General features: G+C 46.9%; 1 protein-coding gene across 4 annotated transcripts in view; it reads left to right on the top strand.

Moving 5' to 3' along the window:
- The window catches only part of HDLBP (high density lipoprotein binding protein), a 933925-nt gene that overhangs the window by 117219 nt on the left and 804177 nt on the right, over positions 1 to 12529 (top strand). For all 4 annotated transcript variants that reach the window (XM_085634158.1, XM_085634156.1, XM_085634157.1 and 1 more), the window contains exon 3: positions 12028 to 12140. In XM_085634158.1, coding sequence (XP_085490284.1) covers positions 12065 to 12140 — 76 coding nt within the window. In that variant the 5' untranslated portion in view covers positions 12028 to 12064. The remainder of the gene's footprint in view (positions 1 to 12027; positions 12141 to 12529) is intronic.

Raw genomic sequence — 12529 nt, 5'->3', positions numbered from 1 at the left:
TTCCCGCCTGTCCAGTGTGGTCAAATTGCTGCCTCTGCACCCTCCTACTTGCCTTCAATTTTCAGAGTCCGTGCCCCTGGCCTCTGCCTCTCAACTGTATCCTAATGAACAACTAGATTGCTAACATTCTAGGTTTGTGTGGAACGCCTGACGTCATCTTGATGTAATCAAAACTGTAATACCTAGAGCATTTCCTTTAGAAATTACATATATGAGATGGTCCTATTTGCATCAAAATCCTGGTTAGTGCTCTAAACTAAAATGACTACCTATTTTCTGAGTTTTAAATCGCAACAAAGCACTTTGAAATTATTTGTTAACTTGTTTTTTTTTATCCAGTTGACCGCTTGATTAAATGTTGCACTTATGGGAGAGGATGTGGTGTTACTTCCAGAGCTGCAGAATTTGCAACTGGGGAACCAGGTTGGAGTTTCTGCTTCAGCTCGACATTCTGTGATTCTGGTCAAATCGCTTAATCTCTCCATGTCTACAACCAAAATGAATTTGTTCTTGTGTGATGTAACCAATGCTCATGTAAAGCATTCCAATACCTGACAAGTCTGCACTATATAAAACTGCAAATACACAGTGTTTTGCACACTTCTGTCATTGGGCTACATGTGGGTGATATTTGTGCTGCATTTGGGCTCTTTTGTCTCTGGCGATCTTGGGAGATTTATTTGTTATGAAGTTTCCTAATTTCCTCATTTACTGCAGTCTCCTCAGTAGGAAATGCTTTCAGTTTTTTACATTGATTCCATCAAGAAGGTATCGTTATGTCACACATTTTGACATAAATTCTGAATGTCAGCACTCTAGTTGCTCATTAGATCACTGTAGTAAAGCTACTGCTCACCACGGAAGTCTGCTGCTGGTATTTAAAGTGCATGTTTCAGTCTGCATGTCAGAATTTTTTAATGAAATAGGATTTGAGAAGTCAAAATGTGCCCTAATTTTTCTTTCTTCAGCACTAATCATAATTTCTATGGCAAAATGAACCCCCTCATTGTGTTTATTTTTAAAATAAATTTTATAAGTGTTACCAGTTTATTCCAATCAAAACTGCTTCAGGTGTGCCATACGTTTGTCATAAGTAAGACTGATAGCGCTCTAGTTGTTTTTTAGAACACTCTGGGAAGCTGCAGTAGAACACAAAGGAATCAACTGACAGGCTCTGCCCTTGTTGGATGTACATGTTTTACTGAGAATGTCAGACTTCATTCTCACATGACTGAGAAAGATAATGTGAATTTACAGAAAATATGCTCAGATTAGCTTATAGATCACCTTCCAAACCTCTGTGGGAAAAGCATGAGAAAATTGTTTTCTCTCCAACGTGATTCATGATATACCAGCAGAAGGCTTTTTCATATGGTAAAATCACCTTAGAACACACCACAATTCCTAAAATGAGTATGGTACCATCAACAAATGATTTATAATGTAACTAAAGTCTTTAAACCTTCTATTAACTGCAGTGCTTTTTAATGAGGTGCGATCATGTATATTGGTCCCAAGATGGCTGCCAACACTTCTTGGATGAAGTGCTGACAGCCAATCAGATCTCAGGATGAGATGTGTGGTTAGGCTCCGCCCAGATATGTTATTTTACTTTTGATTTTCTCAGGAACTATTGAACGCATTTACACCATTTAACCAAAAGGCACGACTCTGAACCAAGGGCTACCTTTTTGCCAAAATTGGAGTAATTCCGTTCAGCAGTTCGAGCAGTAGCTGCGATTAAAGGTTTCCAATGGAAAATTGCATGGGGAAAGCACATTTTGGAACCCCCTTTTTTCTCCCCCCCCCCCCACCCCCCCCCTTGACGAATCACCCCAAGACTTTCAGGATAGGAGCGGACCGGAGCGCCCCATAAGTTTTAAAAATTTCGCTACGTTTCGTCAACCGGACCAAAGTTATTCCAAATAGAAGGTTGCGGATTTCCTATGGATAATAGGTCCTAACTAGAACTACCTACTGGCGACCGCCAGTAGATAATTATATAACACCATATATTAGAAGTAGTGCAAAGATTGAATGTTTATGACTTATCCGTGACCGGAGTTAAAGAGTTTGCTTGTGAGTGGATTTGTATTTTCTGTTCTGATTTAGGATGTTTGGTTAAGAAGAGTAAGGAGGAAGCCCTTGCTATCACAGATGTTAGTTTCATAAACATGCCTTGCAAAATAATAATCTGAGAGGTCCAGCTAGACATATATTCGAACATCTGGAAGGCAATATGAGCTATGTGAGAAATGCTAGAGATGTTTAAGCCCTTTCAAATAATTGATTGTGTTAAGTATATGCTTGCCTATTGTGCAGCATCAATCTCATATGTATTTGCATGATTCATGTTCTGCCGTCTGATGGTTTGGTCCTGTGGCTTAAATTAATTGGGGGTGATACTGGACACCTCCTCAGGACCATTCCTATGCAAGGAGTCCAAGACATTTGGGCTATAGTCCCTATGTTTTAGGCTCCGTCCTGGATCGTTCACACTGCTGGGTGACGCATGCATTCTCTGCAATGGAATTTGAGATGCCAGTGGTCTAAACATCAAGGCAGCCTTTCCTATAACACCCAAGTCTTGGAGAATTTGGCTCCATATTTGCAGTGGTACCTGCTCAAAGGCAATTGATCCTACTGCAAGCCCCTTTCTCTTCCCAACCCAGAGCAGACAGTGATTGACAAAGTCCTGCTGACTGGGAAGGTCTGAGGACTGTGGAGCTTGCATCTGCAGGCCATAGTCAAACTCTGAGGCCCTTCCTGATATTTATCAAGGGGAGGCTGGCCTAGGTTCTCATGAACACCACTGCTATGTGGTACTGCAACAAGTAGAGTTGGTGGAGAAGGGTGGGGTGGGAGTGGGCCCTGTAAGAAGAGGCTTTGCATCTCTGGAGGTGGGTGGAGTGCCAGAACATTTTCCTGATTGCATATAACCATGCAGCATTCCTTAATGCTAGAGCTGACAAACTGGGCAGACATCCTGATACATATCACGACTTGCATCTGCATCCAGAGGTGGTGAAAGGCATCTCAACAGCATGGAGAACTTAAGTTTGATGTTTTTGCCACGGTCGAATGTACAGTGTCAACAGTTTTGATTGATTAGAGTATTCACAAGAACGCTCGTAAGTACTTTTTCTGGCCGGAATAGAACACTGGACACCTGTACACTATCCCGCCTCTCCAGCCTTAAGCATGGTCGATCTTGCTAATCTTTAGAGCTCATCCTAATGGCTCCATATTGGGTCAGGAGAGTGTGGTGGAGGGAACTTCTGTACATGAGCATCTGCACTGCGATCAGAGTACCACTTCATGAGCACCTCTTGTCGCTGCAACAGGACAGGGTCCTCCACCCTAACCTACACAATCTACACCTACATGTTTGGACATTGAGTGGTGGCAGTTGAAGGTGTGTAATTTGCTGCCTAAAGTAGTGGTTGTCATGGTTGCTGCCAAGTGGTCTTCCTCAAAATCCTTTAATGTCGGGTGTTGGGACAAATTTGTTAGCTCGTGAGGTGTTCACAACACTGACACCTTACAGGCAAAGCTGTCTTGCGTCCTTTTGTTTTGGTCTTTAGCCCAGGAAGGCCTTGCAGTTAGGACTATGTAAGGTTGTGTTTTTTTTTTTTTTTTTATTTTTTTTAATAATCTTGAATTGTAATTATAATCCAGGCACAAGTGAATCAGATAGTACATATAAGCATTATATCCAGACATAAGCGGGTTTTCGGCAATTGGCGTATTGATATTGCATATATCGCAACAGAGTACCATATTCCATCCATTAAATTCACATCTCCCCGTCATTTTCATCTTCAGACTCCCCCTCTGCCCGTACCTTTGGTGGCTCACAGATGTATCCCCTGAATTTATTCCAGGCCCCCCAGACCCTGCTCCACTTCGGAGGACATCCTAGATTGATAAACACTGCTTTTTCGGCCACCATGGCAGTATCCAGATCCCCACAGCATGTAGTGAGTTGGTGACTCTCCCGCACCCCATTTTTGCGCGATGTTGTGCTTCGCTGTCATTGTCCCCAGTGTGCCCCACTCCCGTGCCGGGCGCGTAAGATCATTTGGCTCCCATACGTTTAGTAAGCATCTCCTGGGTTCCGGCATTAACGACACCTCCACCGTCTGTAATATGGTCCTTATTACTTTTACCCAATACTCCATGATCTTTGGACACTCCCACACAGTATGGAAGAATGTACCCTCCTCCCCACATCGTCTCAGGCAGTATGGGTGTGATGCTGACCCTATTTTGTGAAGAGTGTCTCGTTTAATAGGTTCTATGTAGAATTTTGTGCTGCACTAATTTACGCCTTGAAGGTATTCCCACCTCCAGCTGGGAGGCCAGCGCTTCCCGCCATTCGGAATCCTCGCCCATGTCCCGGGACCACCTTTCTGAGTGCCACGTGTGGGTCAGGTAAATTGTTTACTAATTTTCGGTAGGTAAAGTAAGTCGCCCACTTATGCATGCAGTCTGTCAGCAGCCTATCCTCTAGAGGGGTGGCCTCTGGAACCTCAGTGCCGGATGGCAAGACTGCCTGTAACGCATGTTTTATCTGCAGATATCTAAAGATTTTCAGAGGGCGCTAATTCATACTGTGTTTGAAGACTCTCAAATGTAATCACCTCTCCCTTGTGCCACATGTCACCCACCGTAGATATACCAATTGTGTGCCATTTATCAAATCCTTTGTATGCCGAAGGGCGCCCAAACGTTGTGTGTCCCACAGAGGGGTAAGTTGGGTTATTGCTCCCCTCCAGCCTAATTTAGCGTGTGCTTCATGCCATAGGTTGACTAACTTCCTTGTGGGTCCGATTACCGCTGGTGTACGCTTCCTGTTATAAAGTGCAGACATCATGCCCTCAACCCCCAGTCCATTCCTATCTGCCTTGAAAGCGGGATCTGTCTGCGGGGCGTGTATCCACTGATTGATTACCTTCAGTTGGGCTGCCCGGTAATATAGTTGGATGTCAGAGTGCAATGCCGCCGTCGTACCACCCTCTAGTCAATTTGCACTGTGATATGCGTGCAGGTTTGTTCCCCCCACAACAGCCCGGAAACCTGAGCCGGTGAAAGTAGTCAGGTGGCACTGGGTATGGTGTATTTTCCAATGCGTACAGGAATTGAGGCAGCGCCATCATTTTAAAAAGCTCTGCCTTTCCCAGCAGCGTCAGAGGCCGTGCCCCCCAATGAGTTGCATCCCTTTTTAAACGCTCTAGGGGAGGCGCGGGATTTCTTTTAACAAATTCGCCCGGGTCCGCCGCGATATAGATACCTAGATACTTAAAGGCGTCCCCAGAGATCTGCAGTGGGCAGTCCTTTGGAAGTTGCGGTGGCGGGCCCTGGAGCACAAAGAGTATCGACTTGGACTAGTTTATAGTGTACCCAGACGCCCGACCAAACTGGTCATATATATATTTAGGAGTACCAGAATGGATCGTCTAGGGGAGGCCAGGTATAGTAAAACGTTGTCCGCTTACGAGATGCTGGCTTCCCATCTTTCCATCCACCTAAGACTCCGGATCATTGGCTCTCACCTGATCCATGCCGCTAACTGTTCCAAGACTAGGGCAAATAACAGCGGCGACAGCGGGCAGCCCTGACGCGTGCCCCGGGACAGTGGAAAGTCATATATATGACCATTAGCCGTCACGTGCGCCAGCGGTTTTGCATATAAAAGACGTACCCATGCGCAGAACTTTTGGCCAAAGCCCAAGTGCGTCAGCACAGCGAACAAGAAGGGCCACTCCACCATATCGAACGCCATAAGAGCGTCCAGTGATAGAAGAACGGCTGGATCTTGAAGATGAGGTATGCGGGCCATCACTCCATGCAGGTGCCTCAAGTTCAGTGCCGTGTTCCTGTTGGGCATGAACCCGGACTGGTCCGGGTGAATCATGGTTGTGAGGTGTGGGGTCAGCCTGATCGCAAGGAGTTTTGCTAGAATTTAGGCCTTAGCATTAAGTAAATGGGGCGATAGGAGGTACAGTCCTCCGGGGGCTTCCACGGCTTTGGAATCGTCACCACAGTGGGTAGGCGCTGACCCCGCGGGAGCTCTCCTGTTTGTAAACTGTCATAGTACAGATTAAGCAGGTGCATGGCCACTGTCCCCGCCAACCTTTTATAAAGTTCTATGGGTATACCATTAGGTCCTATCGCTTTCCCAGATTGTAATGAGCCAATCGCCGTCTGCAGCTCGTCGGTTGTAAGGTCTGCTTCCAGTGTAAGGGCCACCTCCGGTGTAAGTTTGGGCATTGCAATATCTTTTATTAAGGTCAGCGCCTCTTCTACGGACATCTCCGACAGTGATGTGTAAACCTGTTGGAAGTGTTGTGCTAACATATGCACTATTGCGCTACTAGATTATCCCCTGTTCGAAGCTGCGCTATCCACTTTCTGTCTCGCTCCCTTTTATCAAGCCCTGAGAGAAGCTTCCCGGCTTTATCGCCGGTCTCGTATCTTATGTCTCGTAGCCAAAAGTCTGAGTTTAGTCACATCCCTAAGATATTCCCTAGGCAGTTGTTGAAGGCGTAAGCGTTGGGCCGTGACCGGAGTTGGATTGTGAGTGTTGGGCGTCATCCATCTGTAACTCAGATTCTATAGTAGTGAGCGCCTGCTGCCGTTCTCGCTTATTTCCTGTAATAGAAGCGATGGCCTGCCCTCTTAGCACGGTCTTGTAGGCCTCCCACAGGTTGGTCGGAGAGTGGACCGATGAAGCATTTTCTTGGAAATAGTGTCCTGTTGTGGTTACCATAGTTTTCATGATCTTGGGAACCCTTAAGTATCCAGGGAGTATGGGAAAAATTTGCTGCGGCCCCCTTTGGTAATATGTGTATGTTAAAAGAATTGGGAGAGTGGTCAGAAATGCCCCTTGGTCTAATCTCAATCTTGTCCACATTTTTCAAACTATCTGGGGATGCAAGAAAGTCGTCTATTCTGGATAAACTGTTATGTCCGCAAGCCCTAGTGCATCCATAAAGCTCCCTAGGTGCGATACCCCCAAGGTCTGCTCCCTCGCAGGGTGCCGGCCAAGGTCCCGTTCACCGTGGCATTGAAGTCTCCCCAATCAGTAGTTCCCCCTCCGGGAGATTAAGGAGGAAGTCACTGGGGGCCGGGAGTGTGACTGCAAGCAGTGCCGGGGGAACATAAACTGACACTATATTGATAGGGTGCCCTTCCTACTGACCGATAAAAGCCGCAAATCAGCGGCCCATGTCAGTCTTTGTTTTATGTGTTATGAGTGGTGACTGTTTTCGAACTAGGATACCTACCCCTCTGTAACCCGATGAGAACTCAGAGTGGGCCGTCATCCTAAACCCCCACCTGTCCAATGCCCGGCAGGCGGTACCAGTGAGGTGTCTCTTGCAACAGGAACATCGTTTAAGACACTAAGACCAAACCTTTTAATTTTGTCCCCTAGGCCATGTACATTCCACGTAATTAGTGGTAGGGAAGCTACCTGTGTTGGGGACCTGCCCTCGATCAGATGGCTGTGAGTTTGGTGTTGTCACTACTGTTCATGTGAATCCGTTATACCCACTACACACTAACAGTGCCACTGCCAACCCATGTCTGGAAAGGTTTCCTATACGAGTGCCTGTGTGTTGCGCGCTAACAAGAAAAAACAACCATAACCACTTACCCTCTCCCTCCACCCCCCTGCCTGCTAGACAGATTTAAAACTACCCGCCACCCCAACATTGCAGAGCGCTTCATACCCAATCCCTGTAACGGTACTTGCGTTTCGGGGGTGAGAAGTCCGGGGAACGCCATAGTCTACCCCCTCCTTGAAGATCATTATGCATTTGAATCTCGCCTTAGCCGCACGGCTAGTCCTACAGCCGCGGACCCTGGTCTACCCACGTCCGAGGAAGGCGGTCACACTAACCGGATATCACCCGGCGGCGTGTCTATTACTACTTTATTGGCGGACCTTGGATACGTCCTTGAAGGTCGGCGAGGTCCATTAGCGCCATGTCCCCTTTTTTGATTCTTCAGCCTCCAACCTTTGTGTGCTGTCGTCTTCCTTCTCTTGACTGTGATCCTTGGGGTCCTCTTCCACCCTTCACTGTTGCTGGCGTCTCCAACTGTCTTGATCCGCCCACTCGTCGCCACCCCTAGAGCCAGTCGTGGGCCTCTTCAGGAGTGTCAAAAAACCAATTTTGCCATCTGCCACTTCTCGTACCTTCGCTGGAAATAGCATGGAGTAAGTAAATTCTCTGCGCCGAAGTTACTTTTTAATCTCGAAGAAGCTCCTGCGACGTTTGGTAACCGCAGCTGTGTAGTCCGGGAAAAAGGATACCACAGAGTTTTGGATGCGAATCGACGGGCCACTCTTGCTGTTTGCAGTATTGCTCCCTGGTCACGGAAATAAAACAATTCGGGCCAGGACTGGTCTGAGAGGTGCTCCAGGCTTAGGCTTACCACCTGGCACCCTGTGCGCCCTTTCTACTGAGAAAAAGGTGTGTCTGAGTTCTTCAACATAGAGGTCCATGGCCGGGCCCCCTTCACTCTCGGGAACGCCCGTGAGTCGGACGTTATTGCGGCGAGAGCGCCCCTCCTGGTAATCCAGCTTTGCCACGATTATTTGGTTTTCAGCCTCCAGGTGGCTAACTTTTTCAAGCAATGTGGCTGTGTCCCCGGCCAGGGTTTTCATTACTTGTTCCTCCTTCATGACCCTTGCGGTCATTTTCTGGAAGTCAGCCCGTAGGAAGGATACATCCGTAGCAATGGTGCCCACCGTCGACTGCACATTAGTGAGAGCGGCCATAATGTCATCCAGCGTCACTTTATTTGCCCCCTCCCGGGGCTTTGTCTGGCGTTTCTTTGCGGTCCGGCAGAGCCGGGAAGACTTTTGCGTACGCATACTTGTCCAGTTTGCCCTTGGTGGTTGTGCGTGGGCCCCTGCCCCCAATTCTTGTCTGGGGAACTTTGCGCCGGCCGGTAATCGCCGCCGCCGGCCGAGGGATTTTCCCTCCACCCGCGGCCTGTCAGTTTTCCTGCCGCGCAATTACCTGATAGGTGTCGGGGCAGAGGGCTGGTATTGGTCGCACCGCCAAGAAGCACACGGTCCCTGGGGGGCACCCCACCTGGCCGAGTGACCTCTGTCAGCTACTCCAGGCTTATAGACAGTCGGGGTGCAAGCATCGGTAATTATGTCCAGGAGAACCCAGTTCAGTAGGCCAGGTCTGCAATGGGCTCCGGGCGTTGACTCGGCCGGCTCTCCCCGGGGCCGTTGCCCCTCTGTGCAGTTGCCCCTCTGCGCAGTCTTCGTAGTTGCGGCTTAATGCTGCCCCGGGCCGCACTGCACACCCCAGGGGTCGCTTCCAGAGTTTATGGCATCAATAATGGCCCCCACCACGAGGCCCTAGTTAGCCTGGGCTGTGTCCGCTGGAGAGGAGCCTTCGTAGATGGGGCTCAGGAGTAGTGGAGGGCCGGGTCTCTGCTGGGCTTCCATGGCCCCACTCTTCACCAAGTGGTTTCTCTCATCTCTGTCCCGCACCTCGTGCCCAAGCATCCCCCCCCCCCCCCCCCCCAACCAAGGATTATTTTACGGATTATGTGCCGGATTTTTAGGGGAATCTATTTTGCCCCCGTAGCTCCTCTAGGATGCGGCCTTCTTAATCAGCAGCAAGCCAGGCCCCCTTGAAGACTCTTCTTATTGTGAATGTCAGTGAACTCTGCCACTTTCAGTGTGACTGCCCTACACTATTTTGCTGAGCGAGTTGGTGCTGGTGACTCTGGTCTTCATACTGAAAGTAGCAGCTCCCTTCCATGTTAAATAATATATCATTGAATCAGTTTTCTTTGCTCACCAGGTCCCTTGAAAGAGACGAGGCCTCATGGATGGACCCTTAAATACTTTAAGCTTTTACATTGATGGTCCCCTCGCTGGTCATTTGTACAGTCTACTTTTTGTTGGCTTCTCTTAAGCAAAAAAGGGAAGTGTGTGCAGAAGCGTACCTTGTTGAGGAGGATAGTCCTCTGCATTAAGTTCTGCTACGCACTTGCTAAGAATCAGCCTCTGAAAGGTCTGATTTCCCATTCCACAAGTGTTAAGGGTGCTAATACTTAGTCAGCATGCACAGTCCCTTACCTTGAAATTTACCAGGTTGTAATGTAGGTGTCTGCATATGTATTTTGTAGCTGTACTGCCTTGAACTCCAGGTCTGGCGGGAAGACACTTGGTGTGAGCCGACTTCCCAGACCCTGCTCCTAGGGTAGTACTGTTTGGGGATCTATCCTAGGGTGGGGGGGTCTGCTGTTAGAAGAACTCATCAAAGACTAGACACATGTTGTTCTGATAACCCTTGGTGGATACTCTATTCCTCTGTGCCCTCCCACCTCCCTCTTCTGTGGCGTGTCTTCTTGTTAACATTTAAAAGAAAAAGGTCCAGTGTTTGTATTCAGCACACTGTAACCTATAGTTCAACCTCTGTGTTTTGAGAGCATTGGAAGAGAAAAGACAAACTTATGTCTGTGCAGGGGTGGCTCTTATATGCACTTCTCTCCGTCACTTCAGGGAGGTATGGAGCCAACACAGAGTTGCATGGTGCCACCATGTTGACGCAGGAGCACCACAACCAGAATCGGTGTTACTAAAGGTCACGAACTTATCGAATACAGAGCTTTTTACCTTTACCCTTGAAGAATGCCATATCCGTGCGACGCCTGTGTACTTTTATTAAAAGGGGATTTTAAGTTCATGTTGGCTATATGAGTCTGGATTGGCTGCACACACGGACTATTAGTGCAGTCCTTTGGCTCAATTGTGTATGTTAAGATTCTTCACCTCTTTGTTTGAGACTTTCGGTGTTTGTCTCTGGGACAGGGTTGGTCAAGCTGTCCCATGAATGTTTCAGCAGCTGGCCTTTGCTGGTTTGTGAGGTAGGTCACTATCCTGGAAGGGGAACAAAAGCTGTTCAGCAGACAGTATTGTTTATGCACAGCTTCAGCGATGTGGCTTGACAGATGCTCCTCAGATTTGGGTTTATTATAAAGTGAGAGTAGGAAAATTTCACTGGGGATTCATTGCGCCCACTACTTACCATTTGCTTTGTAACTCAAATTTGCTTGCTTTCCATTTGCTGTTTTTTTGTTCTTTTTGTTTTTGGCTGTCCAGCTTAAGTTTTTCCCTCCCGTGGAGCATAGCGTGTTTACCATATTCCTTCTATTCGAGTGCTCGCTTTCTGTATACAGGCCTTTACATTTCTTCTGATCTTGCCACATTAACTGTGCATTCAAAGACCGTTCAAATGTCAGGATCTGTGTTCTGATGGAGCTTGGGGTTTACTTTTCTTTCTTGGAGTGAGAATTTATCTTGCGGAATATTAGGGATGGGAAAGGGGGGGGGGGTGTGTGTGTGTGTGTGTGTGTGTGTGTGTGTGTGTGTGTGTGTGTGTGTGTATATACATATATTTTCCCCTTGCGCTCGAATGTTAATGAAGTGCAAATATATTCGAATATATCAGTTAGGAAAGCATAAATGAAGCAACATTTTTGTAATTCTAAAACAAAACTATATAGTGCTTTGGAAATGCATCACCTAATGTATTTATTTATCAGTAAAGCTGTGTGCACAAATGTAATGGTCATTTCAGTTAATGTCTGTAATGACAGCACACTTCCACGCCACTCTGTGCCACGCTGAACAGTCACTGTAGTGTATAATATGGCTAAAACACATTTGCAAAACCAATAGCTCTTGCATTGACAAGACCTATTTGCTTTGCAAATGCTTGTTTGTGGATGCATTTTGAACATCTAACCTCTTACCACTCCTTCTTCAAAATAACCTTGACTACTCTATCCCAATACACTAAGAATGAGGTTTGAATTGCTATTGTGGCCATGGGACTGGTGAGAAATGGCTTTCATTTTTAAAATCCATGGCATGAATTCTGCTTCAACCATTTCTACCCAAGACTATTATATATGCAAAGTAGAGTTGAATAAGATTTTGACTGGAAGTGTTAATGTCTTCCTCTGTTTTCTCACTATAAATTGCAGTGGCATTCCCGGATTGGTTGTAAGTGGGAAATCGACAATGAGCTCCGTGGCAGTTTTGACCCAGGAAAGCTTTGCTGAACATCGCAGTGGCTTGACTCCTCAACAGGCGAAGGGTGAGATCACAGCCTCATTGTGCATTCATTTCTCTTCAATTGTACATGTTCATTTGTGTGCACTCATCTTTCTATTTCTACTTTGTGGTTCAAGTGGTAAGATAACGCCAACTTGTTAATGACATTGGCCAAGTCATGTATAAGATAGGGTTAAAGCTTCCACAACTTCCACGTGGTAAAAGTTTTATTTTGTATGTGGCTGGTCCTTAAATTTCAAACATCAAAGATAGTCACATAATTAAGTAAATTTAAATATGAAAAATAAAATCTAACTGGTTAAATTAGCAGGTTAAGTGGTGATGCAGTAGGTCATGACGCTCATGCCATCCAACTCCACTCTTGACCCCTTGTGACCTACATTGCTAATCTCTTCATATTGTGGCAGGTAG

Source organism: Triturus cristatus, chromosome 11 (assembly GCF_964204655.1).
Source record: "Triturus cristatus chromosome 11, aTriCri1.1, whole genome shotgun sequence".
Lineage (NCBI taxonomy): Eukaryota > Metazoa > Chordata > Amphibia > Caudata > Salamandridae > Triturus > Triturus cristatus.
This window is presented reverse-complemented; position numbering and strand designations above follow the sequence as displayed.